Source organism: Puma concolor, chromosome B4 (assembly GCF_028749965.1).
Source record: "Puma concolor isolate L17-30 chromosome B4, mPumCon1.1.hap2, whole genome shotgun sequence".
Lineage (NCBI taxonomy): Eukaryota > Metazoa > Chordata > Mammalia > Carnivora > Felidae > Puma > Puma concolor.
In genome coordinates this window covers 105,493,219-105,521,177 of record NC_141673.1, presented here as the reverse complement: position 1 = coordinate 105,521,177, position 27,959 = coordinate 105,493,219, and the positions used below count along the sequence as shown (strand labels likewise).

The window sequence follows — 27,959 nt, the reverse complement described above, 5'->3', positions numbered from 1 at the left end:
AAAGACAACGTTGCTGAGTCCAGAGGGCACACGTAAACCATAGACTCTGCATTTGGTTGGAAGTTGACCAACACATTTCTGAGTGCCTCGGTTGCTGAATTCCTCTGGGCACTCTGGTCTGAATGGCAGTCACGGGGGCAACACTCACAAGACCACAGGTTGTGCTGGCATCTCTTGCAGGGAAGTCAGGCTGCCCGTATTTCACCTTTCAGCTGCTATTTAATATTTTAACATGTTCTCAGTAAATACTTGACACTGTCTGATTTGAGGAATTCTTCAGATGAAATGTCCCCAAACCCAGCATCTCCCCTCCCAAACCGAATAATACATGCATGTTTATTTGGTATAATTTCACAAATTACCCTAGAGAGCCTGAGAGCACAAATATATTCACATGCAAAGACTGTTCCAAATCCTTAGCAGCTCAGGAGGCTGTTTCCTGCGATCTGGCTGCCTCTGCTCTCCTCCAGCCCATCACCTGCCTCACCATGCCTCCAGGCTCCGAGGACTCCTCCCTCCTGTGGCCACTGCCCAGGCTAAGGGTCTCCTCCTTCCTCGAATTTCTCCCCACGACTGTGACTGCAGTAGCCTCCCTAACTGGCCTCCCTGCCTCCAAGTCATGTTCCAGAACAATCCTTCCAGGACACCCATTTGGTCCTGCCACTCACTCCTTTGTTTATATTTTTCAAGGGCTTTCCACATCCCTAGCATGAAGCCCAAGTTTCTCAGCCGAGCAAGCAAGGCCCTGTTAGCCACTCAGCTTCTGCCCCTTTCACGTACTGCCTCCCCTCCTGCAGTCTGGCTCTCAAGCCTGCATGGTTTTGCACACAGTGTTCTTTCTTCTTGCCGCCCACCCCCTACCTGGAGGTCCCTGTTGAGCGATCTGTCTCTCTAGGAGTCCCCCTCGACCTCCATGCTATCTCAGACAGGCGTCTGTCCACCAGTGCAGGTGTCTCCTCTGTCATAACATTTACCTGCCTGTCTTCCCACTCGGCTCTGTGCTCTTTCCGGCACAGGCAGTTCTTTTCCCCTCTGCATGTCTGGCGCACATACGAATTCAGTAACTGTTCCCAGGATGAATGAATGCGTGAGTGAGAGACCAGCTGGGTGAATGAATGGGACCTTGAGCATGTGCTCGGCTGGGGAGGGAGCCCAGGGGCCTGAGCTTCTGGGAGCTCTGCCCGGCGGTCCAGGATTGCCAGGCCTGCTTTGCCAAGGTCATCTGGAGCTCACCCCGAGACTGGACGGAGCTGCCCAGGAAATGGCCCTGCAGATTCCAGACCGTGGGCGGTGAAGCAGGGTGGAGTACATGTGCTTCCCACTTCCTTCAGCCTCACGTGCAAGTGAGTGAGTGATGAGAGCCGGGGCTAACTGGTGCCCATTAAACCGCTTCCAACCGAGCACAGCTGCACCTGCCCAGGGAGGTGCCGCTGTGGATCCGCGAATGAGTGAATCAGGGGAGCGAAGCTTCTGTCCAGGCCTCCCTCTCTCTCTCTCTGTCCTGTGGCAAGTACCTCACAGGGGCTTGGCAAGCAGAAGCACAGATGTTCCCTGTGTCTGCATACACAGGTACGATCTGGCATAAAATTGTTTGTTAATACTGATCAATGCGTGGAGTCAGTGTGTTGCAGGGAAATGAAGCGTCATACACGACTGTGATCAAAATGAATTTCGTCATCTCAATTTTTTTAACCGATAGCAAGACAGCGTCTGGCAGACAAAGGAACTGACTGGGAGCTGAAAATAGGTAATGATAGCAGCAGGGATTTTTAATTGGCCAGAAGAGACAGCAAAGATCTGGAAGGTGAGGCGCACGCAGGCTGAGGCTCGGCAGAGGTGCGTGTGCCGCAGACGGCGGTGGGGCGGGAGGGCCCGGGTGGGGGCACTGTCACTCGGGGAGGAGACTAAGCCCGGGTTTCAGGATTAGGATGGAAAATGAAACCGCCTACTGCCATGGGATATAGGAACCTTGGTTTTATTTCTGCAGTTCTTGGCTCATACAATTCAATTAAAAATATCCCCATCCACCAGAGAGTTATTTTTGTTAGGCACAACTCATAACATGCCCAACAAAGGTCAAGGCTTTTTGGAAAAGTGCAACGTGGCTCAGAAAATAGAGCAGAAGGGAGCTGACGCAAGAGGACCTGCCAGCGTCCCTGATGGTGACATGGGAACAAAGAAAAATCTCGTCAGGGAGGGCCCCAGAAGGGATGGCTGCCAGTCACACCTTGAGGACTCAGGAACCAAAAGAACCAAGTTTAAACTACCCAAGTGATTAGAAGTCAATGCGGATGTCTGAGGTGATTTTCCCTTTGCTCGGCCTGGGGCAGCATCCCTGTCTGCTGGGGGTTCTCGAACTTGAGTGGGCATCAGAGCCCCCTGGCAGGCTTGTTAACCCACAGTTGCTGCCCCCAGAGTTCTGACTGAGCGGGTCTGGGCTGGAGTCTGAGAACTGACATTGCTAACAGCTTTTCAGGTGGTGATGCTGCTGCTGCCGTTCCGGGGACCACACTTGGAGAACCACTGCTCTGTGCCATTAACAGTGGGTGGAATGAGAAGTCAGCTGTTGGTGTCAGACACCCTTGGGGTTGATTCTGGCTCCCATCATTTAGCCTTTTTCAGTTCAGGTCCCTTAGCCTCTCCATGCCTCCCTTTTTCCATCTACAGAATGGAGCGGACAACTATAACATCTAGTGGGCAGGTGGTTATGAGTTTTGAAAGAGACATTTTATTATATTAAGTGCCTGGTCTGTAACAGACCTTAGGAAATGACAGTTTTCGTTAGGCACCTGGAGACCAAGTCTGAGTTGACATACCAAGTAAGTGAGGTTGAAGTCCATTCTAGCATAGGTATTAAGACCTTTCCCTCATGAACAGTTCCATCTGCCTGAAATTCCATCTCTAGACATTCATCTGACTCCTTAAAATGCCCATCTATCAGGGAGAGGGGAAACTGGTTCTAGCTCAGACCTCTTGAGATTTTATGAATCAGTTTCTCAGTCCCGCTTTCTTTTCAGATGAGCAGAGCGAGCAAAGGTGAGTCAAGGGACGGGATAGTACCTGATTTCGTTCAATCTGCCACTGGCCAGGGGATTAGTCATTTCTTCTCTCCCGGCCTCAGTTTCTGCCTGGGTGAGATGAGACGGCTGGACCAGCAGGCCATGCAAGGGGTCTTCCAGCACTACATTTCACCACTGGGGGGTCTGACAAAAACTACAAGGCATTTGGACCACACGTCCCTTGAGATAAGGCACAGGGGAGGACGGCTTGGGTTATAGAACCATTGTGCCTGCCATCATTGATCTCAGCCATTGGTTAGCTCTGTGATTGTGGGCAAGCTACCTAACATCTCTGTTCCTCTGCTCCCACGTTTGGCACAGATCAACGGCACTCACCTCACACAGCTGCTGTGAAGACCGAATGAGATTTTGCATATATGGGTCTTGGCGCAGTGCCTGCTGGCACACAGTGAATGCTTGATAGATGTGAGCTGTCAGTGTTATGTCTCACAGCCTGCTCAGTCGCAGCTGGCCCTCCTAAAAACCCCAGGAGAATGTAATCTCAGGAAGCCCCTTTCCTAGAATCCTGCTCCCAGGAAATCCCACTTCAACGAGTGGTGGGTTGAAGCCACACCTGAGAATCACATAGGGATGTCAAGAGCCCTACAGAGCCAGGACCCGAGCTATCAGGAAGGGGCTGGGTGGTAGGTCTTTGTATGAAAGCCCAACTTAGATGCTAACATGACCAAGCCAAAGGGAGTCTCCACTCTGGACTTGTTCACCCCATGCTTGGGGTCCAAAAAATCTCCACTATAGGAGTAAGTGGGTCTGAAATGTTCATGACTCTTTATTGTTAAGGAAAGTCTCTCATCTGTCAGTGTGTGTGTGTGTGTGTGTGTGTGTGTGTGTGTGTGTGTGCTGGGGGTGGTGGGGGCAAGGGGGAAGGGCACTGGAGAGGTGAGGGGTCAAGATCATAAACTTAAAGACTTCACTTTTAGAAGAGACTCCCGCCTTCCATCCCCTGGGCGGCCGCAGTGTCAAACTTTCAAAGCAGTGGAAATAACCCCAAAGTCTATCCCTGCCTACCCGGGGCCTCTTCCACCCTCCTCCAGACCCACAGGGGTCTGCATGGGCCCCAGCCTCCTCTCTCCTTCAGTGGAATTCTTCAGAAATAAAGTAACCATTCTGAGGTTACACGTGACACAATGGGCAGGATATTCTCAAGTAATTTCTTCCTAGCCATGAAAGGCTAGAGCCTTCCAGCCTGTTGAGTTTGACAGACAATCTGTCTTCATTTCTGAATGTCCCCTAAGAAGAACAAATCTGTTACACTCTGGCCAACACATTTCCAAGGAAATGAAATAATGCAATCTGACTAAAATGTCAAACTCTAATATTGAACAAAATATGGGAGTAGACACAGTGAGAGAAAGAACACCCAGGAAACTCTTCTGGCAACCCAACCCAAGAGCTGCCCTTCGCACACTGCTATGGAAAGGACAGACACTGCTGCCCTTCATGTGTATGTGATTCACGTTGGAAAAGATCACCCAGCCCAGAAAAGAGACCACTCACAGCCAGCGTGGAACATTCCCCCATCCACTGGCCTTCAAACCTGCTGAAGTGAACATTTCAGAAGGGAAATAGAGCAGAGTCAAATTTCCCAGCCATGTGAAAACAGAGAGTGAAGCTTCCAGCACCAACGGATCCTAACCCCAGCTGATGTCTGGCTCCCTTTGCTAAGCCAACACTGCCCCTCTCTCCTCGGCACCAGAGGGGGCTTCCCCAGAGTGCAGGATGGTCCCCAAAGGAGCTCTCCCTTCCCCAGCAAGCTTCAGCATGTTCTCGTTGTCCGGGGAACAGACCTGATCCAAAACCAGACATGGGGTGGTCTGAGGTTTCCCTGGCCAGGGTGGGGAGGTGTTCAATGCCTTGTGTTTTCAAGTGGGAGAAATAATAACAGAAATAGCTAATATTTATAAACAACTTCCTAAGCATCAGTCACTGACTTAAGCACTTTACATGCATTTAAAAATTTTAACTCATATGACATGGGTAATATTTTTCCCATTTGACAAGTGAGGAAACAGGCTGGTTTCTCCTTTAAAAACAAACCAAAGCTGGGGCGCCTGGATGGCTCAGGCGGTTAAGCATCCAACTCTTAATTTCCGCTCAAGTCATGATCTCAACATTCATGAGATCAAATCCCGCATCTGGCTCTGTGCTGACAGTGCAGAGACTGCTTGGGATTCTGTCTCTCCTTTTTTCCCTCTGCCCCTCCCACTCTCTCTCTCTCTCTCTCTCTCTCTCTCTCTCTCTCTCTCTCTCAGAATAAATAAATACACTTAAAAAAATAAGATAAAAAAACCCAAAACTTTCCTAGGTAACCAGTGGAATGGATGTGGCCCTTTGCGCTCAGAATGCCTTCTATTATTATCTGATAATTCCTGGTTAAATACATTCCTTCTTGGAGTGTATCTTCCATGGAAACAGGGTACTAAGCAGTGAAGAGATCAGCTTCCAAGGGCACCAAGGGTCAGATTCTGGAGGCAATGTCACCACATCAGATGTAGGTGCTCAGACATAAGTCAGCACCTGAGGTGGATTCTGCTCAGCCCCTTCTCTCTTCCCTTCCTCCACAGGCCCACAAGCAGTTGGTCGTGGTGGGGGTCCCACCCCATCCCCTCCTAGAAGCCTCTGCCCTCTCCTCTTCTTGCCTGGCTGCATCTTGGAGAGTGCTGGGGCTGGGGCTGTCTCAGTCTCCAAGGGGTTGGGTGATTTATGTCCTTTTATTCAGCAAGCAGCTTTGTACAGAACGGACGCGACATGCTGAATGTCACCAGGCGGGGGCAGGGAAGCTGTGTGGAATCCCAATGAAGCCTTTTCAGCCTGAGCAAAATGGCACTGGTGACTTTGTTACTGTGTGTTTTCTCTGGTGGGAGGAAGGAAGAGGTAGCAGACCCCGAGAGGGTGCAGGATAGCTGGCTTGGGTGGCAGGGAAACCCTCCGAACCCCAACGTCTGGCTCCCCGGCGAGTGCCTGCCCCTTCCTGGCTCTCCATCTCCTGTGGGCGCCCCACAGGAGACAAGCCAGCCGGTCAGCAACACGCACTTGGGTGAAGAGGCTCCTTTCTGTGGAGCTCTCACGTGTAGCGGCTGAGCATGCCAGGGTCTCAGCACCCGGGGCCTGCATGGCTGCAGAACAAAACATGAGGGGCTGAGGCACCCACTGGGGCAGACTGGGGCTTTGGTCTGTACTCCACTCTCCTGAAACCACAATGCCTGCTGGAGGTTCCTTGGCCCTTTGTCTCCTTTCCATACTCCTCCTCTCCTCTCTCCCCTTGACACCTGGGTCTGTAAGTTCCCCCCAGGCCACAGCCAAGCCTATTCCTCACTGCCCCCATCCCACATTCTCACGGGTGCCCAGCTCAGCCCCATTCCCAACACGGAGTAGGCACTCAACGTCTGTGGAACGAATGGAGAACTCTGGTCCCCCAGCACTGCTCTGGAGCCTGCGGGCTGCTCTGGGATGAGCCGGTAGCATGACAAAGCATGACCTAGATGTTTAGGGCAAACAATTCTGCATGATCCCAGTGTGCTACAAAGGCCCTGCGGAGTGGGAAAGACCACAGATTCGCAGGAGTCAAAGGGACCTCTGGGAGCACACAGCCTGACCCTCCCACTTTACAGGTGAGGAAACTGAGGCCCAGGGGAGGCCTCCCAGCATGCGAGGATCAGAGCCAGGGTTCAGAGCAAGCCCTCTCAGGCCTGGCTTTCTCCTGCCACCATACACTGCCCTCTCATCCAGAGCCAGATCCCCACCTCAGCTGCTAGCCGGGTCCCCAGCTCGGGCTGCAGTGCTGATCTGTCTCCAGCCCGCACACTCAGTCTCCGGGGGAGGATGGTAATCAGTTTGCACTGTGCTGTGGAGGCACCACCAGGGCTGGAGGAAAAGCATGTGTTCCTAGCATTCCAGGTCACTGTGGGCCTAGCAGGTCAGAATTTCAAGGCCAGACACACAGGGACTGGGGAAGGCAGAAGAAACAGCAGTCAGGGCCTGTGCCCCCAGAGCAGAGAGACAAAGCAGGGTCACCCAGGGGCGGGGGCAGCTGGGAAGAACTAAACGATGAGGCACAGCACCCCCCCCCCATGCCCCCTCCTAGGGAACGGAGGAGTAGAACGGGGACAATAGCCAATGAAAAGACCAGAGAGATGAGCCAGATAGGAGAAAACAAGGTGAGGAAAGAGACAAAGAAAACCTGATCTTTCTCCTCTTTCTATCATTTCCTCAGGGCATCCCCTCAGGGCCCCCTGCATAGCAGAGGTAGTGGTGGGGAGGAAGGGGAGCCCAAGGGAGAGGGAGAGGAAAGGAGGGGGAGAAGGAAACCCTGCACACTTATCAGTTTACTTTTCTTTGCAGGCACTCAGAGCATCTTAAGACCTAATGGAGGGGGGCGGGGTCGGAATGTCCAAAGCTGCCGAGAGTCAGAGGCAGGACCTGGGTTCGGTCAACTAAGGGGCATCCGGGGATTTCAAGGTCCCTCAGCTGGGTCCAAGCCCCTGCTCTTTGGACTGTACTCAGTGAAACAACTACCAGTGAATTTAGAAATGTGATAGGGATTCCAGAGGACAACTGGTCTACCCCTCATAATCCAAACCCTCCACTCTACAGGTGTGGAAATGCAGGCCCAGAGAGCAGAGACTTGTAGAAAGACACAGCACCAAAACTCCTTCATAAACAGAAGCCATGTCTCTGAGCTCCCACTCCAGGGACATGGACAACCCTGCCAGTCAGCCCATGCTCCCAAACCCTTGAGCAGGAGCCCCCTGCCCCCATGTAGCAGGCCCTTGCTGTTCTGAGAGCAAGTACAAAGGAAAGAGGTCTCTCAGGAACACTTCTGAGGAAACACTTCTGCTGACTACCCAAGAGAGAGGGGGGAAGTGGGGCGGCGGTGGGGGGGGTGCTTCTTACAGCATGGTGACCTTCAAGAAGGAAGTGAGGTTAAGGAGACTGGATCAGGCTTCATGGGGCCTCAACCTCTCTTTGCCAGGGGAGAGGTGGCTCCAAGGCCCCAGGGATGCCACCCCATGCCCTGTGGCTCCCAGGGTGGCGAGTGTGAAGAGACTCTCATGTGCTCAAGCCTCCACATGAACAAAGCTGAACGCGGCGGTCCCCTCATCCTGCCCCCATCTATTGATCTTGGTGGTAAACATATCTTTACAGAATCACTCTATTTCTTGCTCTAAAAACCCTCAGTCTAACTTCTTTGTTCTGCCTCCTGTTTGCCTCCGCCAATATGACACTGAGTCCATGTGGGGAGCAGGCCAGCCTCTGGGGGCTTGGAGGCGGGGCAGATGCCCGCTAGAGGGTGGGCTGAGGCCTTTCACCAGGTAGAGATGGCCCCAGTGCAGACATAGTCCCCTTCTTTTCCAGACTCATTCTCTTGCCCCCTGAGGGTAGCAGGGAGGGAGGCCTTTTTGTCTCCTTTGACCATTCCTGTACCCCTGGTTCCTTCAATGGTACCCTGCCAGAGGGCGCTCAGTAAATGTCTGCAGGACTTTGGAGGGGGAAACAGAGGCTGGTCAAGATTGGGCCAAGACTCCAGGGGTCCTGCTCACTCCCCTGCATCCTAGGGGACCCTAGGTGGATGGGCCAGGGAGAGGGGCACTCACTCCAGCACATCGCGGTTGAACTGCTTCTTGCTGTTACCCAGGAACTCCCCGATCATCTGCCGGCTGAGGCCCTTGCGCTGGAGCAGGAAGTGGGCCACTCCAATGGGGGTGTCAGGGATGAAGCCTCGGGAGATCAGGAACTGGATGCCTTTGTCAGGGTTTCTAGGGGTGCGGGCAGAAGTGGGAAGAAGGAGTAGAGAGTGAGCCAAGGCCATCCATGACTACTTTCTTCCAGCCCATGGAGCCCATAAAGGTGCCTGGAGGTTTCTGGGAAGAATTCCTATGAAATGCTAGGATTCCTTCCACTGCAGAGGGGCTCTGGATCCAAAACACCTCTCTCCACAGCCTCACCTTCCTGCACACCTCCCCCCCACCCACCACACACACACACCAGGAGTGAAGGTAGCATGGGGAGGGAAGGGGTTGGAGGAGGTCTGGCCAAAATGAGTGAATTCCGGAACAGGTGGAGAGGTGTTCTTCTGTGTTCCCTGAGGGCCCTGAGGCCTGCCCTTCCTCCCTGTCTGTATTCTGTTGTCTATACTCAGTTCCCAGCCTGGAATCTGGAAGGACGGTGAGACTGGGGGACTGAGGTGAGCTCTCCTACCACACTGTCCATAGTGTCCATAGACTCCTGCTCTCCACCAGCCTGCTCTCAGGCTCCAGTCTCTACATGTGGGTGTGGGTGCCGTGTCTTCAAGCAAATGTACTCACAGTATGGTCTGCACATCCATGCTGTTCCCTGAACTGTGTCTTATTGGTTCAGGAGAAGACAAGTACGGAGAGCGAGGGTAAGCATTTAGAACCTTTTATAGCACTTTGACATTTTCAGGATAACCAAGCATGTGATTGTTTTTCTAGCAGTTCATTTTTATTGCATTTTACAGAAGTATCAGCCCACAATATGTCAGGTAAAAACCCAAACTGGTCCTTCACCACAGATAGTTTGAGAACCACTATCTTGAGGGATCGCGGTATCTGTGTGCGTGTGAGCGTGCACGCAGAAGTCGTGCTGTGGAGGTGTGAGGGTGGGGGCTGGGCTCACCAGGGGGCAGCCTGACTTGGAGGAAAGAACGATGGACCAGCAGCCAGACCGGCCTGAAGCTCACCGGCTACGTAACCGTCACCATGTGCAACTCGCCTGACCTGTGTGAGCCTGTTTCTTTTCTATAAGATGGCACAGTAATGCTACCTGTAGATATTGTTCAGAAGTTAGCAAGATGTCTTATGCAAGGTGAGCCATGAACGGGCGCTATTCCCCCCCTCAAGCTTCTTGAGACCGGGGGATGCGTCCTACTCGTCTTTGTGGTCGCCATGTCATGGCACTCAATAGATAACAGCTGAGTGAATAGATGCACGTCCGTGTGGCTGGAAGGGGTGTTCTATTTCCTGGCTCAAGGCTCTGAGGAAGGGGTGAATGGAGGGTGGAGATGAGTGAACCTATACTCGAGGCTTCCATGGTAGCGACATGTGCTTGCCACCAGCTGCATACATTCTAGTTGCTAGGACAGTTTTGACTGGGTGTCTGGCTGGGGATGCCATTTTTCTGCTTCCATTCTCCTGTTCTCTTTCTGTCCCCCCTCTGTTTGCTTCACCCCAGCTTCCTTGTCTCCCCCTTTTATCCATGTCCCTCTCCTGCCTTTAATCTGTATTCCTTATTCTAGGTCACTCCTCTCCCACCCCACTGGCCTTTGCTCACTGCCTCCTCGCCCATCCTCTCCTGTCTCCTTGACATCCTCCCCAGAAGATAATGCTGTTTCCCTAACTCCGTGTCCTACCTGAATGATTTCTGCTCAATCCTCATACGACCAGTACTATTATTCACTGAATACTGTATTTTCTTTTAAATTCTCTCGCTTTTCAAGTCCTAGCTTCATCGTAAGCAGTAATAGTGGTGAAAGCACGGGGCTCGATGTGTCGTTTTGTCCCTAATCCTTAAAATACATTTGTGACAATGAAAAATAGAACGTGTATTCCTACACAGTGTCTCAAGGAGCAGGCAGGGCACAAACGCCACGTGGGGGGGAGGGAACTGGGATGATGAGGACAATTACTTGGCTCCCTGCTCACCTTTACAGGTCCTCCCCCTCCGGCCCCCGCCCCCGCCTCTCCTTTGGGGCCCGGGAGTCCCTTGAGCTCCAGGGCGGGTGCTCACTCACATGTTGAAAAGGTTGAGGCCGATGCGATAGAGCCGTTTGCGCAGCGTGTCTGTGGAGAGCGTGGGCGACTTGCAGCTGGCGGGGTTCTCGCAGTGGTAGCGCGGCAGGCTCAGGATCATGGCCTGCAGGGCCTCCTTGGAGGCTGAGGCTGATGCTTCCGAGCCCGACTTGGCCGACTTGGTGGACGTGCTGCTGCTACTCAGCTGCTCCGAGTTGTCGCCGGCCTCGGCCTCCGTCTCCTTCCCCGCCTCCCCGGCCTCCTCCTCCTCTGCCTCTGCCTCCGAGACCGCTACCGCGGCCCCCTCCACCACGGCCTGGGCAGCCCCAGGTGGGTGCGCGCCCAAGGCGGCGCTGGCTCCGGCCTCTGCGCCCGTGTTCTCGGCGGGAGCACCCCCCTGACCCGCGGTGGGGGCCTCGGGGGGCTCCTGCCCCGGGGCTTGGCCCTGCTCCGCTTTGCCCGCAGCCGCGGGCTCTGCCGGGGCCTGGGCGGTCTGCGCGCCCAAGCAGTTGGCCACCGACAGAGCCGTGGCGGAGGAGACAGAGATGTTCTGGTTGGCGATCTGCACGGTGACGTCCCGGAAAGCCATCATGAGGGTGCTGCTGTGGCCCTGGGGCAGGCCGGCGACCTCGGCGGCCTCTTCCCCGGGCGCCGGGCGGGCGCTGTTGAGCTCCCGCATCTCGGCCTCCAGGCCGGGTGGCCCCGCGCCCGCGTGCAGGGCCTGGTGGAGTTGGTAAGCGCCGCTCTCTTGCAGGGAGCACATGGTCTTGAGGCTCCAGGTGCTTAGGGCGTCGTCGATGGACTTGGCCAGGGACTGCACCTGCTCGGTGAAGGAGTCCTCCAGCTCGGTGAGCGTGCCCGCGAAGGTGGGCGGCAGGGAGGGCGAGCGCACCAGCGGCAGCCCCATGAGGCCGTAGCCCTCCATGAGCGCCTTCTCGGCCGCCAGGCTCTCGGCCGTGGGCGCCCGCACCTTGCGCAGGGAGATCCGCCGCGGCAGGCGGCTCTCCAGGAGGGAGTTGCGGATCTTCTCAAAGTTCTTGCTGAGCTGGTACTGGCGGAAGGCGGTTTGGATGGTGCAAGCGGCGCGCCGGGACACAAGGTGGCCCCCGTACTTGTGTTCTAGCATTTCAATCTGCGAAAAGAACCAGAGAGGAAGAGCGCAGTTAGGACTGGGAGTCACCGACTAAGCTTTGGCGGGGCCCGGCAGTGCACAGCTGGCGGGTACGGAAGGGCCAAGTCTGAGAACTCCCAGCGTGTCATGGATACTTGCCAAGATTCCTAGAGAGGTAGGATGTGGGACTGGCTTCCAGGGATTGGCCATGTCCCGGGGGGCAGGGGACAGGTGTGTTACTTCTGCTTGTTGTGGTGGTTACTTATTTTTTTTATTTACTTTTTTAAATGTTTATTTATTTTTGAGGGAGAGAGAGAGAGAGAGAGAGAGAGAGAGAGAGAGAGAACACATGGGGAAAGCAGAGAGAGAGGGAGACAGGCCGAAGCTGCCTTCAGGCTCTGAGCTGTCAGCACAGAGCCTGAGGCGGGGCTCAAAGTCATGAGCTGTGAGATCATGACCTGAGCCAAAGTCAAAGGCTTAACTGACTGAGCCACCCACGAGCCCCTGTGGTAGTCATTTTTAAATGCTCATATCAGAGATGCATATGGAAACACTTATGGGTGACACACAAGTTATCTTGAATTTGTATTAAAATACTTCATCAAAAAAATGGAACTGTTAGATGAAACAATGTTAATCGTAGTTATCTGGGAGTTTACTACAGTATTCTTTCTACTTGTGTGTACATTTAAAATAATAAAATAATACAAAATTAAAAATTAAAAAGAAATGCTAAAAAAAAACCCAACTCGCTGCTACACCTTGTTCACCTGCTTTCTTCCTCAGCATTCACATCTGTGCATTGAGGAAATCCCTGACCCTGGGATCATCATAACGGTTGGGACTGGGGTTTGATTAACGCTGTGTTCCTAGCAACCAGCCCTAGGGCTGGCACATAGTAGATGCTAACTAGATGAGATATGAGCGACCAATAATATTTCACCATGTTTCCCAGGGTCATGGAATGGGACAGATAGAAAGGCTAATTTTGTCCCTCAGTACCATGCTTCAACCTGCCTCCTGTTGAAGGAGGCTCACCAGGGACGGCAGCTGGAGTGACTGCCTCTCACAATGCCAACAATTTCCTGGGCTCCTTCCCTGTGGGTGCCCCCCACCGCTGGACCAGCAGAGGCACCCTTCTAGACCAGAAAATCTCATAGATACAACCCCAAACCCCAGGGATAATCCCAGGTAAAAGAAGATGACCTCAATCTTGCCTTCAGCTCTTCTGTCTTGCCATTCAGGGCCCTTCCCAACCCCAAACCTAGTGGCATTATGCTGTCTCTCTTGCCAAATCCAGCTGTCCTCTTGGAAGATAGTTGGGAAACTTCAGCTTATTGAGGTTTGAGTGGCCAATAAGGCCTCCTGTATGACTCCCCTCAGAAGTGTTTGCATGTCACGAGATACAAGGCCTTAAGCAGAATGTCTTCATGATCCTCATATTAAAGGGCTTTCAAGATACTCTTAAAACTCACACCAAGTGTATTAGTTAGCTATAGCTGCATAACAAATTACCACAAGCTCAGCAGCTTAAAACAATACCCACTTATTTTTTCATAGTTCTGTACGTTAGTAGTCTGGGCATGGCTCATCTGGGTTCTGTGCTTGAGATCTCACCTGGAAGAAATCAAATGTCAGCTGGGACTGCAGTCTCACACAAGGTTCAGGGTCCTCTTTCAAGCTCATTGCTGTTGGCAGAGTTCAGTTTCCTGAGATTCTAAGACTGAAGTTCTCACTTACAGCTGCCTGCTGTTCCTGGCCACACAGTAGTTTGGCCATTCAGGGCCAACCAGAGGAGTGGCTCTGAGGCTTCACCTCCTTTTAAAGGGTTCACCTGATTAGGTCAGGCCACCCAGAATGATTTCCTTTGGATTTGGTCAAGGTCAACTGCATGGTAACCTAATGACAGAGTGATATCCTATTATACGCCCTAGTCCCATCCCCACTCAAGGGAAGGGAACAATATAGGATGTGCACACCAGGGGGCAAGAATCTCAGAGAGGGGCATCAGGAATCTGGGGGACCATCAGAATTCTGCCTATGGGGTTTTATCAGGTACCCAGGATCTCCAGAGAAACATAGAAATTTCTGACAGAGGCATTTCATCACTGCTTTTGCAGAAATCATGTCAGAGGGGAGAGAGCTCAGCTCAGTCTCCCTGCAGAACCCTGCTAGGCTCCCTGAGGTCTGGAATGGAGATTGGCCTTGACTAGGCAGGAGAGCCCTCCAAGGGGGAAGTTATAGAGAGTGAGGGAAACTGACCACTTAACTTTCTCCTTCCGTCAATTTCTGTCACACTCTTATCCCTCCTCAAGTCCCATGAGAAACTGACACCAGGCAGGAATTCATATTTCTTTCCCACCTGGCCTATTCACATTTCAAGGGAAACCTTACACCCAAAAGCATTCTCTTCAGGTTATGAGATGCCATTGGCAACAGAGGGAAGGTATGAAATCCCATTGCCTGAAATGTTTCCAGAATGGTAAAGATGTCCATCCCCCTGGCATAGTTTCATCCTATCTGGAGGCAGAAGGCTGGCTGAACTAACCCTAGAAGACTTCTACTAGCCAATGTCCCCAGTGTCACCCAAGCAGAGAAGAAAACAAGATTTTAAATATCTTGAACCTGGTTCATCAAATCTTCCACTATACTGTAAGCCCCACGAAGGCAGAGACTTTGCCATGTTTACTGCTTTATCCCCAGTGCTTGGAGAATGCCCAGCACACAGGAGGCCTTCAAGGAATATTTATTGAATGGATTAAAGAATTAATTGCAAAGTTATCTTTGTGACTCTCAAAAACCACCCTAACTAACCCATAACTTTCTTTTCCTGGAGCGGATGCATTTCACTTGTGTTTCCAAACTCCACTGTGTCACTGGCCCCTTTCCACCTGCCTACAGACCCTCTCAGATCTCCCCAAGCTAAATCATAACTCCTCTTAACTCCCCAGCTCTGGGGCACTAGCCCAATATCTTTCTTTCTGTTTTCCACCAAACCTCTTGGAACACTAGTCTACACCCTCTGCCTCACTCCGTGAGCAAATGGCGAATGGCTGATCCAAGTTTATATGCCCTGAGCCCACAGCATCAGTCTTCTGCTCCCACTGGTTTTCTAAAATGACTCTTATGAAGGTAACCAGAGACCTTTCTTCATGAAACCTGAGGGTCCATCCTCAACCTTCCTCCTCCCTCTTTTCTGTAGCTCTTCATATTTTTATCACCTTGAAACTCGGACCTCGGCTCTCATGACCCAGTCTACCTTGGTTTGCCTGCTTCCATACAGCACTTCCATCCTATATTCTGACCTCAAAATCCCTAAGCATGCCAGTTACAAGTCATATGAGTGCCATCTTCCATTCTGCAGAGACATTTGAATTATTTTCCCATGCACTTCTGGACATCTTCCATGACTTTTACATTGGAGGTCATTAGAGCAGCCTCCAGTAGCTGATAATTAATAACTAATTAAGAGGGAAACTATCTCTGGCAGAGCCTTTGTGGCAACTCTAAGTTGTCCTGCAGGCTAGTATCTTCTCACCTCTTGTGTGAGAACCTTGTCCACTATCATAACTTCACTGTACTTTAATCGGCTGATGAACAAGCCTTAGGGGAGATAATCAGCCCCAGATCTGCTTCTTCTCTGCTGGTTGGCCTTGGACAAGTTTCCTAACATCTCCAACTCTCAGTTTTCTTATCTGTTATGAAGCTAATCCTGCAGACTCTGTAGCTTGTTATGAGAATTGAATCATTTCATATGAACTTGTCACATAATCAGTGTGCAGTAAGTGGTAGCTATTTGATGACAATGATGATTCGGTGAATGACTCTCAAATTTCAATTCCTAGGCTTGATCCTAGATCCCTCTGTTCACCTATATAAAGCCACTGCCTTGCCCCACCTCCCCGAATCAGCTCTCGATGATTTATTTGCCTTACAGCACTTTGGCTGTTATGCTATCCAGTCTGGGAACCTTGTATTTGTCCATGCATCCTCCTTTGCCCACCCTCTGCATTTGTCAGCCTCCAAGCCTTTATTCCACCACCTGCCCCACCCCCAAAACCTTTTGCATCATCCTGGCCTTTCCACCAAACTGTTGCCACATGGGGCTCTCTTCGACTCCCCCTTGGACCACCCTGGCAGCCTCCCTACTGCCTCCCTGCTCCCTTCTCACACCCACCCTCCATCCTACACTACATTACCCTGATGAAGGCCCTTGAGAAGCAGATGTGAATACAGACGTTCAGCTGCTTGAGAGCATTGCCCCAAATAAGTATATAAATGCTTCCTGCTGGCCTTCCGACACTGAGCAATCCGGCCTCAGCCTACCTCCCGTTTTTTACTACTACACCAAGCCTCTGTACATGCTGGCTCGACCTCTGCTCCTCCCCCAGCCACACTAGGCTTCCCTGCTCTGAGCATTTGCTCAGCCTTGTCCCTCAGCCCATGATGTTCTCTCCTTTCTTCAGGACCTGCCTCAAATGGGCATCCTCTGTGAAGCCTCCTCAGTTCCCCAACCAGACAGGGATCTTACCACTTTAGGTGCCTGTGGAGAACGTTGTTTCTTACTTCTCTTGGATGCCCAGTTTTCTCCACTAATCTTTGTGATATTTAACTAACCCACCCTTCCTTCTCTCCACACCCCCTACCCTGACTCCAACAGAGCATCAGTTATTCGAGGCCCCTGATCCATGGACAGCACCTAGCCCAGAGCCTAGCAAGGACCAAGTGCTCACTATGATATTTGAATTCAGTTGTTGGATCTTCTCCATTTGTTCCAGTGCATTTAACACAACCATCTCCCATTTATTCCAGCCTCGTGCCTGCTGCAACCCCAGCCTGCACTGTCCCCCACTGTTTCTTTCCATCCTTCGCAGCCACCCTCCATGCTCTCTGTATTCCCATGGACTGTATCTTACAGGAAGGATGGTATTATCTGTCTCTACATTCTTGGTGCCCAGTGTTGAGCCAGAGCCATGGTTAGGGCTTAATAAATGTTTGCGGACATGAACTAAACTGAACTCTGTCCTATGTCCCAGGGGAAATAAAAATCTAGGCTCTCTTCCGGATCCGGGCTTGGAGTCAAATGCTCCATCCTCCCCCTCCCCCACAACTCTCTCAGACACATACATATACATTTCCCTCCCATAGGGCTCGGGAACTTGGCAGCGTCCCAGGTCAGTTCTGTCCACCCAGCCTGGCCCTCCCAACAACCCTAACCCTTTTCTTTCTTTCTTTTTTTTTTTTTAATGTTTATTTATTTTTGAGACAGAGAGAGACAGAGCATGAACGGGGGAGGGTCAGAGAGAGGGAGACACAGAATCCAAAACAGGCTCCAGGCTCTGAGCTGTCAGCCCAGAGCCCGACGCGGGGCTTGAACTCACGGACCACGAGATCATGACCCGAGCCGAAGTCGGCCGCCCAACCGACTGAGTCACCCAGACGCCCCTAACCCTTTTCTTAACCAAGGCCAGGTCAGAGAGCTAAGAGAGTTGGATATGGGGGGAGGGTGGTCCCCAGGGTGGGGAGGGGTCTTTGGGCCCACAGGCCTAAGAACAGCTCATCTCACTTCTCCCTAAACCCCATGAATCATGGGTAATTGTAGCCTCGCTTCCTCCCAAGAGAGCAATCTCTCTGCTTCTGCCAGAAGAAGCTGTGGAGGGGGGCTCAGGGGGCTCTGTCTGCCTAACGAGCCTCTCAGTGTTAATTAGAACATGCTCCCTCTTTTCAGGTTGCTGCAGCAGCTGAGCCTGAGAAGGGCCGCTGAGAGATGGTCGCCAAGTCAGGGTGAGGGAGGAAGAGCAGCTAGCTGGGGGGCTGCAGTGCTGGGGAATGAGGGAGCCAGGTCGGGGTGGGGGTGGCTTTCACATGTGAGCAAGGATTTCCTCTGATCCAAGATTTCCCAGCTGAGAATGTTAAAGCATTACATGGAATGAGGCTGCAGAACTTGGCAAGGGAAGCCTTACATGAGGCTTAGGAGCAGACAGTCTAGGGTGGGGAGAGAGGAGCTTGGAGATGCTAAGAGCGGCCCCAAGGGAAGCCGGCCTGCACTGGGCAGGCTGTGAGCCCCGCGTCTTCCCTGTGTGCCCACCTCCCTGTCCAACTGTCCAAAATACAGCAAGCATTCAACACAGCAGGGCACTGAGGCCTGCCTAAGAGCAGGGCTGCTCTTGGGAACCTCTTCTGACTACAGCCAGCTAGGGGTAGGGGGTACGACAGCTCAGCTACTCCTGGATCACAGAGACTGTCTCAGGTAGAGCTGCTGCGGGGAGCCTGATTTGAACCCCGGGTTGGGCTCCTTGCTGTCTCCAGTGCTCCCACAGAACCCTGTGCACTGCTTCCTTGGAACCTACCCCTTCACTGGGATGAGGAGGCTGTGGAAGACTCTGGATAAAATCAAGGACTGTGGAGTCCCAGTCTTGGCTGCACCAGGAATGCACACCTAGGGATGTGTCTTTGGGCAGGTTACTTAATATTGCTAAGCCGTGATTTTCTCATTCTTAAAATGGAGATAGTCGTAGTACCTAGCTCACTGGGATATTATGCAGGTCTGGGGAGATATTGCATGGAAAATGTCTGGCACATAGTTAATGCTATTAGTGCTAGCTAGTACTGGTTACGAGTCAGTGCCCATCTCTGGAATGAGCTCCCTGACAACTGTGCTTGTGTCTTTTGTATTGTGGTGTCCCAAGCCTTGCACAGAACAGCAATGCAATTCTGTTCCCTGAACCAGATGCAAGTGAACAGAAGGACTATCCCTGATGAGCATTGCCTTCACCATCATGCTCTGGGGGTTGGTCCTCAGGTGCCCTCCATGCCCTGGTGGGATTCTTGCCTTCAGAGGAGAAAGGAGCCTTAGATATTCTGGTACAATCCCTCATTTCACAAGTGAAGAAACTGAGACCCAGAGAATTGGAAACATGGCCACCCTAACCCTAACCCTATTCTCTCCCCTTGAAGGTATCCCCTGGTGAGGCTGGACCCTGAGGCTTAGGTATGGGAGATCTGTTGTGGAAGGGTCTGCTCTCCAAAAAGAGAACATGGTTTCCACCCAGGACCTGACTTGGGTGGGGGGCAGGGCCTGGATGCTACTGACCATAGCTGCATGGTCCCCTGGCTTGGACAGCATACACAGTGATGCCATTTGGACAACCCACATGAGCTCCAGTGGGCTGTTCCTCAACGGTGGCACAGAACAGGATACAAACTCCCTAGAGAACCTGAATGAATTTGGAAACCACTCGGGTGCCCTATGTATCCTTGCCACACTGCTTTTCTAAAGGATCCTCCAAAGGAATCTACATGCTCCCTCCTTGTCCCCCTAGGTTGTAGCCCTGGGCTTACTGTGAGATGAAGTGAGGGAGCTGAGGGCAGAGGGAATGGAGGATGGAAAAGCTGTCCCAGAGAAGCTGGCACTTCTTCCCACTGTGATTGTGGGGCGAGGCCCTAGGGGCTGGGAGAACAGGGAAACCCAGAGGCGGGTTTTGTTCTTTCTTTCTTTTTCTCATGTGTTCCTCCAGTACAGAGCATGTCCTAGGCACCAGGGACTGTGCTGTGTGGGGAAACAAAGGTGAGCAGGAGTAGCATCATCACCTAACACAGAACCCTAGGGAGTGCTCACTCCTCACACAGACCATGAAGTAGCTGGCCACTCCGAAGGTGTTCTGTGCACAATCCGCTCAACTGTGTGACAGCCCTGAGAATGACATAGTCCTTGCCTGTACGAGTGGAACAGCTACCAGATGGCATGGAGTCAACAGTGGAGCACGCAGTGAAAGCACACACCCAGGCTTGGGGATGCTGACCTGAGACATGAAGTATGAGTAGAGATCACCCAGGTGAAGTGTGATGGGGGACAGGTGGTGAGTATTCCCAGCAGAAGAAATAAAATATGGCAAGGCCCAGAGGCAAACCATAGCACAGAGATCTGGAGAAAGGTGAGTGGGGATGGCAGGAACCCTGCGTGGCAGTGGGGCAGGATGTGGGGTTGTGTCAGGTGGTAGAAGAACCAGGAAAAATCTGTCCTACACACAGTGAGGAGCCATGGAAGGCTTTCACACACACAGGCTTTCATCTGATGTGCTGTCTATAAAGAGGGCTCAGCTACAGGGTGGAGATCAGGTTAGGAGAGGCACAGCTCCAAGTAGGGGAACCTGTGGGGGTTTCCCCAGGGGCTCAGGTGAGAAGTGATGGTGGCCTAGCCTGGGGTGGGGGCAGTGGGGTTAGTAGGAGAGGGTGGAATTTGGGAAATAGTAAAGAAGTAGCATCAGTGGGCTTGGGGATGGAGCAGATCTGGGGCGGGGGAGGGGTGTGGGGAGAGAAAGGAGCCACAGGCAGTGCCTGAGATTCTGGACTGGCTGATGGAGCAGGCCTGGCAGGTTGGTGGACTGGGGAGACAATGATTGCCCAAGATCTTTCTAGTGTAAGTACTATAGGATTTGCACAACTGGTGGAAATGACAGAATCAGATACTAAATCCTAGATCTTAAAGAAACCTATAGCAAAGTCAGGTCCGGGACCCAGGCTTCATTCGCCTCTCCCCCTTCAGGTCACTAACTTAGTATTTTTCCCTTTCCATCCCTGAGCATATCTTCTTCATGCCAGGGACAGTGTCAGGCATGATATAATGATGGGGATATAATGATGAATAATGAGTCATGGGCCCTGCCTTCTAGGAGGAGTCAAGTCAATAGGAAATGATGATACAGGGCTGAAGGGTGATGACAGCACCCCCTGGGTACTAGGGGATTTCTGGGAAGGGGCATCCAATGCAGCCTTGGGAGGGCAGGGAAAGCTGCCAGGGAGGAGGAGGGAGAACAAATTGAGGCTGAGTGCCAAGTGAGGGGGGGAGCAGGAATGTTAGTGGTAGAGGCACAGAGAATAGCGTGTATGAAGCCCCAAAGAGTTAAGAGACAACTGAGGCCTGGAGAACCTAAGCAACTTGTTCAAGATCACACAGTTCATTTGCAGAAGAGACAGGAGTTGAGCTCAGTCTCTTATAAATGTGTGTCGTATTTTTAATCACTTTTCTCTAGCCCCCTCACTTTTTGCCCTCTTCCTTCTGCCCCCAGCCTATGCTTGGCCTAGAGAGATACATGAGCCAGAGGAGATGCGCTATTCCCTGAAGCTGTATTCACTCAGCATAAAGGTGCCTGTCACACCCTCAACTTTCCCGCCCCACCCCTGCTGGCTTGACATGCAAACCCATCTCTCAGAATGGTGTCTACTATAAAAAGGCCCATGATGCCAATCAGAAGCCTGTATCGCTCTCCATATGCCACCTAGGCAGTCAGAATTAAACTAACTCTCCTGCCTAAGCTGAAGTACAGGTTTCTTTTGGTATTAGTCACCGGATATTCGTTAAATTGCACAGCAATTTTTTGGGGGGCAAGTAGGGAGCACTTTTTTCTCTTTGTTACCCCACTCTCTTATTGCTTTGCACATCATAGTTGTTCAAAAATTATTCACTCAGAGGGCTCTTACTATGTTCAAGAAACTCTGCTAGATGCTGGGGGAAGGGTACAAAGATGGGTAAGACATGATCTCTGTCCTCAAGGAGCATAGTCATGTGGAATTGAGAATACTTCTTATCTGGGCCAACTGACCACCCACATCACACTGTAGTGTTCCAGATGGACTGTCTTCCAGCCCCTGCCTGGGCATTCCCGGTAACACAGAACTCACTACCTCACAAGCAGGACTTTCTATATTTTTAACAGCTCTAATTGTTAATTGAGCTAAAAGCTTCCTTTTCTGTAGCTTTCATACGTTAGTACCACTATTTTTGACTGGAATGATAGAAAATATATCAAATCCGTTTTTCACATGCCAGCTCTTCCATATTTAAAACTTGTTTTCACGTCTACAATTTCTCCATATGACTCCAGCCAATCCTATTTTCCTTCTTAGGAGAACCTTGGAATCCTCACGATTCTTACTTCTGTCTTAAATGAAGCCCCAAGAACCAAGGGCAGGCTCCAGACAGGCCCTGACCAGAAACCAGTGTGGGGCTCCAGCCAGTGGCTCCCCTATACTGAGGCTTATCCACCCTCCTGTGAAGGCTGCTATACTCACTTCTCTGGCAGCCATTTCACTGGTTATTGATTCATCTTGAGCTTGCAGTCAACCAAAGCCACAAGTTCTCTCTCCCAGGACCAAGCCTGCCTATCTTATACTAATGCTGTGGGCTTTTCAAAGCTAAGAGCAGAACTTTAGCTCTTTCCCTGTTTCATTTAGACTTTTTCATTTAAATCTTTATGTCTGGATGAGATTTCTACAAAATCTTGGATTCTATCACCAAGGTATTAGCTGTTCCCTTTAGCTTTGTGTCACTAGAAAGTAGTGCCTTGTCAAAAATGGTTGAACTGAACAGGACCAAGGACAGTGCACCGCTCAAGGCACCAGGAAACGGCATGGATGGAAAAACCAACGTTTTTTGAGAATTCTGTTTGAAAACAACCCACCTGACTATAATTGTCATCCGATTCACTTCCTATCTTGTCCACATATATATCATGGGAGATTTTGTTAAATACTTTACTGAAAACCAGATGTTCCACCTCCAGCCGACCTTGATGCTGAAGGAAAGAAATGAAGTTGGTTTGGCCTGATTCAGTCTTAGGGACCTTTCTACTAGCTTTCCTTCCCCAAACTCACTTTGTCCATGGAGTTAAAGAATGTTTCTTTAAAACCTACACATTTGGAGATGATTCAAGGTCTAATTCCCAATTTCGAACCAGTGCCCAGAGTGCTTAACTGGCATTCCCAGTCACAGACTTAACTAGAGCAAGACCAAGGGGTGGATCCTATGTCTATGGCTCCAAGTTCAATGTTCTTTCTTAACAAAATTCAGTCATGATATCTTTCTCTAAGCATATGCACATGAGTATACACACACACACACACACACACACACACACACACACAAATGGAATTTGTTCTCCAATAGGGGACTTTGGTTTATCTTGGGAATCCTCAGTCTACCCAGAGGACACCACCATCTTTGCATCTCATTTGAACCTAAGTGTGCCTACACATGGGGCTTGCTCCTTGGGTGGACATGTGAGTGGGTTATCTCTTCTAAGCAGCAGTGGAGGTAGGGGCTTCCCCAGAGAACAGTGGGCCACCTGCCTAGACATTTGTGAGGGCAATTTAGGCATCCTGCACATGGCAAGAGGAGCAGACCTCTGGACACGCTGCCTAAGGGACAGGCATTGCAAGGGTGTGGCCCAGGCCCTGTTAAGGCTGCTTGCCTGACAAACTGGGCTACAGGGATGGGCAGAACACTTAGCTCAATTTGGAAGAACTAGTGGCAAAAGAGGCGTGCCTACAGCACAGCAGAGATGGGCCCAAGTGGGGAGATACCCTGGATAGCCCCCGAAGGCAGGGCCCCTTCACCACCCTCCCCGCCCCCCTTGGAGGCCCTGGGTACCTGTTTATTCTTTAGGTCAAGGGAGAGCTCGTAATCGGAGGCGTTAGGGGCGTGGGAGCAGAGCGCCGTCGCCAAGGCAGGCTGCTGCCGGCCGGGGGAGGCCGCGCGGTGGGAGCCAGCCCTCGGGGAGGCACCCCCCGCCCCCGGCCGCTCCTCCTCCTCCTGCAGCTCCTGGGCTTGAGCCTTCGGGGCATGGGCACTGGGTCTGCCGGCTGCCACCGCCGCCGCTGCCACCACGGAGTCCTCCATGCCCCCACCGGCCTGGGCACAGGAGCCATCGCTGTGAACAAAAGGCAACGGTGCTCGGTTGGGGGGGAGCGGGACAGGGTGCATGTGGGTGCGGGGTGAGGAGAGAGACTGGGCACTCTGGCCTGGCCTTTCAGGCAGCGATGGGCCTTCCTAGTGGTGGGGGCTTGGGGTGCCTCCTGAAGTCACCTCTAGGGAGGGGCTACCTTGGCAGGGAAGAGCTTCAGGCAAGGAAGAGAGCCTGAATTTGGAGAGGGTATCCCAGGCAGAGGAAAGGAGCAGCTATGATCAGAGCTCATGAACCTCTGCTTGCTTAGAACCTCTGCTCTGCAGTAAAGCAGAGTAGGTAGGAGTAGACTTCCTGGGTTGGAATCTGGACTCTGACTCTTATTAGTTATGGGAACCTGAACAGGCTGCTTAACCTCATTGTACCTCTGTTTTCCCATCTATAAAATGGTCACAGTAATAGTACCTCCTTCATAAGGATGTTGGAAGGCTTATATTAGCTAAAGTTAAGACAGTGCCTGGCTCAGGGTCCTTGCTAAATTTAAGTGTTAACTATCATCATTATCAGTGGTCTGGTTCCCTGGCCAGTGGCTTAGGCAGCTGGAAAGAAGCTGATCCACACACTGAACCAGCTCCATCTTTATGCTGCCCAAATGACTGTGGGGAAGGAGTGATGCTTACAGGCCTGGTCTGAGCATAAAGCCCCTCCAGGCCAGGCGGACACCAGCTTTTTAGGACTGGGTCTGTGAAGAGAAGGGTGGTTGCCCTGCTGGGTCTAGGGGAAGATCTGTCTTTGGCTCCTGGCCTCTCCTCCCCTCCCATGGAGCCCCCAGGAGGCTGAGCCATAGCTGCTGCCCACCTCCTTACCCTAAGGAGATACCTGCTAACTGGAGCCGTCATACCCCAGCCTGCCCTGGGGAATTAATACACTCAGGTTGCTCCCCTCCCTGGCCAGTCTCCTAGTTCCATCCCTCCCTCAAGGCCAAGTGCTAAGTCACCTGTCCATGAAGCCTTCCCAAGCAACTCCAGCTTTGACTGCTCCATCTGCTAGCATGCTAGGAGCTGCACTTAGAGAGTCTATCTCTATTTCCCAGGAGCAGAAGCATCATGGCTACAGCATGGGCTCAAATCCATACTCTACCACCGTGTGGCTTCAGTTAAGTTGCTTTTCCTCTGAGCCCATCTCTGGCTTCCTCATTTGTATGGTGGAGGTACTAGTACCTATTTTATCAGGTTATGGTGAGGGCAGAGGAGTCAGTATATATATGTGTTTAGCACACTGCCTGGCACAGAGTAAGTGCTCAGTCAGTGTTAACTCATGTCCCCCATCTATCGCCTCTTAGAGTCCAGGACCTATATTCTATTTTATCCCTGCTCCCCAGTTAATGCTGGGCAGATGATCAGTGCTCAGTTAATACTTGTTGATGGATGAATTGAAGGGAGAGCAAGAGTCAAGGGACAGCAGACAGAGATAGAAGATCAGGACTAGAAGGGACCCTAATGTCACCTAGTCCAGCCCTCCAATCTCCCTTTCTTATAGAAGGTGGGGTGACCCTGGCCCAAAAGCCAGGCAATACTTAGGGTTTTTTTTTTCCTCTATAGTTTTGCCTCCATGTAAGGTGCCCCCAAATCAACAGGCAGAAAAGAGACCTCTTCATGTTGCTTTCACCCAACTTTGGAGCCTCCTGGTACTAGAATAACCAAGGATGAGTGGTGAACCCTTCCACTCAATCTCCATCTATCCTCCCCATACTCCTGTCCTCATTGCTCCCATAAAGGAGAGTGCATTGGCTGGCCCTAGCAACAAGGAGCCCCAAACTCCCTAAGGAAACCCTCTATATGCATGATTCTTTCCTCCATCACTTTCTGTATGGCCATTAATCGAGTTGTATAGTTGGATGAGCTCTAGTTATCTGATATGGTTTTTTTTTTTTTTCACCAGTTTTCACTGGTTGAAGATCTGACTGCAACTCATCTTGTCATAAGACTTACCCATTCTTCCCATAGGGCACACAAATATAGCCCTTCCCTCTCCTATCACAACCTGCCTCCAGGGCCTGGGGGCACCATTCAGTGTCATACATACATCTCTTCTCCAGACTGTTCTTGGTGCTAATGCCCAAGCCTCTTCACCCTAAAAGGTTTTCCAGAATCTTTAGAGAACCGGTGGCTACTCAGGACTACAAACACCTTTAAAAATAGCCCTATGCTTTCTTTTACTGTGGGAGTCTGCTTGGCAAGAGGTTCTGGGGGAGTTGATACCCCCCAATAACAATACTCAACCAGTGATGATGAAGGCAGGTGAATAAATACTCTGGCCTCTCATCCCTTGAGCAGAATAACTCCAAAGCACATTCCATGCCATCTCCCAAAAATGCCCAGTGGCCAAAATCATGACCTGATCATTAATGAACATGTATTGGCTTCCTTCTCTTCTGTGTCTCATCCCCCACCCCCACACTGGCATTTCTTGGAGTCACCTTATCCCAAATAAACTACTTGTGTTAAACCAAAAAAGATTTTAAAAATAGCCTTCTTTGTGGTCCACCCCTCTGAATATAGTCAGACTCCAAGGCCTTGTCTCCTGAACTCATTCATAGTGCCTGGGAGTTAGGAGACCCCTCACTGTCATCTCTAGCACATGCACATGCATGCATGCACACACACACACACACACACACACACACACATCCCAATACACACACAGACACACACACACACACACACACACCAACGCATACACTGATGCATACATAATGCTTCTAACTAGCTCTGTGGCTTGGGTAATTTGTTCATCCTTCTGTGTCAGTTTTCCTTACTTGTCACATGATGAGAACTTACTTATCTCTAAGCTTGGAATTCTGCAAGCTTGGATTCCAGTGCCAAAGCCAGTCCACCAAGGCCCACCAGCCCCAAGGTTCCAGACTGTCTGGCTGATGGAACCAACTCTGCCTTTGCCCACCTCTATGCAAAGGGATCTGAGAGACTATGACACACCCCCCAATCCGAGTATATGATGAAAAGTATTAGAAAGAGGACTTTGTCCTTGCCTTCCCTCCTTAGATTTCTCCACTCACTTGTGTGGTATAAAGTAGCTATGGGAGACTCAAAACTAATGTCATCAATATGGCAAAGTTTAAGATTATACAGTACAGAGAAAAGAACATGGGCTTTGGTGTCAGGAAAACCTGGGTTAGAATCCTCTTTCTGCTACTTACTATGTGAACTTGGGCAAGTTGCCTAACCTCCTTGTGCCTCTATTTCCACAAAACAGGCATCCTAACTCCTTTGCAAGGTTGCTGTGAGGAATAAATATAGCTTGCAAAGAACTTAGTACAGTGCCTGGCACACAGTAGTCCTTGATAAATGATGACCACAGTGGTGGCAGTATTTGGAGCTGGAAACCTACAGCATGGAGTCTCAAAGGAATTCCCAGAAAAACAGCATGGAGAATTTCTATGTGGAAGGAGAAGGGGTTCTCAACATTTAGCCCTCTTCAACCTTCACAAAACAAACAGTAAGGTTTTTCCATCATAGCTCATGTTCCCAGACCTCCAGACTAACTCCCATGGTCTTTAGGGAGAGAAGCAAAGGCAAATTGGCTTACAGAGGCTTCCTCCCACCCTTGTTCTCCACCCACTGGAGCAACAACACGGTGAAGGACCTTGGTGTTGGGGATCACAAATCATGGGATCCATCACCTCTGATGAATCCATACACATCTACCACCTACAGGAAGTCTCCTTGGCTGTACCAGTCACAATATGAGGTATGCCCTAGGGAGACATTTGTCCAATGCTCCTTGTGTGGATCTGTGTTGTAGTCACTTTTCAGGGAGCTGTACAGGCCTGAGTACTTAAAACTTCTCATCAAAAGAATGTTCCCAGCCTCTCTTTCCCTCTCTGTACCCCATCTATAAAAATGGGCCAGTGAAAGAGTTTAGAATATTCATCCTAGCTGTTGCAGCTAGAAGGCCATATACTTCAACTTAGAGATCATCTACTTCAATCCCAGTCTCTTATGGAACCGTAAGCCCATTGTTCCAATGTCCAGAACATCACACTTTGCAAGACACAGGCTGTGCCCCCTTGAGTGTCTAGAGTTTACTGGGCTGACCTGATATCATGAAGCTGCTGTCCCCAGTGGGTCAGATTTCAGGCAGCCTGGCACTTGGACAGGAATCATGTGAATGGTATTCACTCCATGACCTGCATAGATTCTTGTAAGGAGAAGAGAGGGAGAGGACGGGAGAGAGAGGCTGGTGATGTTAGCTATCTTGGGCTCATTATCCAGCTGTATGGAAACAGATTCCTTGAATGGCAGCCCACTAGCCTAGAGATACT

The 27,959-nt window shown here is 51.1% G+C and overlaps 1 protein-coding gene across 10 annotated transcripts in view; it reads right to left on the bottom strand.

Annotated features, from left to right (window-relative positions):
* IQSEC3 (IQ motif and Sec7 domain ArfGEF 3) overlaps positions 1 to 27,959 on the bottom strand; it is a 108,841-nt gene that overhangs the window by 28,988 nt on the left and 51,894 nt on the right. For all 10 annotated transcript variants that reach the window (XM_025930352.2, XM_086714349.1, XM_086714345.1 and 7 more), the window contains 3 exons: positions 23,365 to 23,644; positions 10,828 to 11,957; positions 8,672 to 8,833 (listed from right to left, as the gene is read on the bottom strand). In XM_025930352.2, coding sequence (XP_025786137.2) covers positions 8,672 to 8,833; positions 10,828 to 11,957; positions 23,365 to 23,644 — 1,572 coding nt within the window. The remainder of the gene's footprint in view (positions 1 to 8,671; positions 8,834 to 10,827; positions 11,958 to 23,364; positions 23,645 to 27,959) is intronic.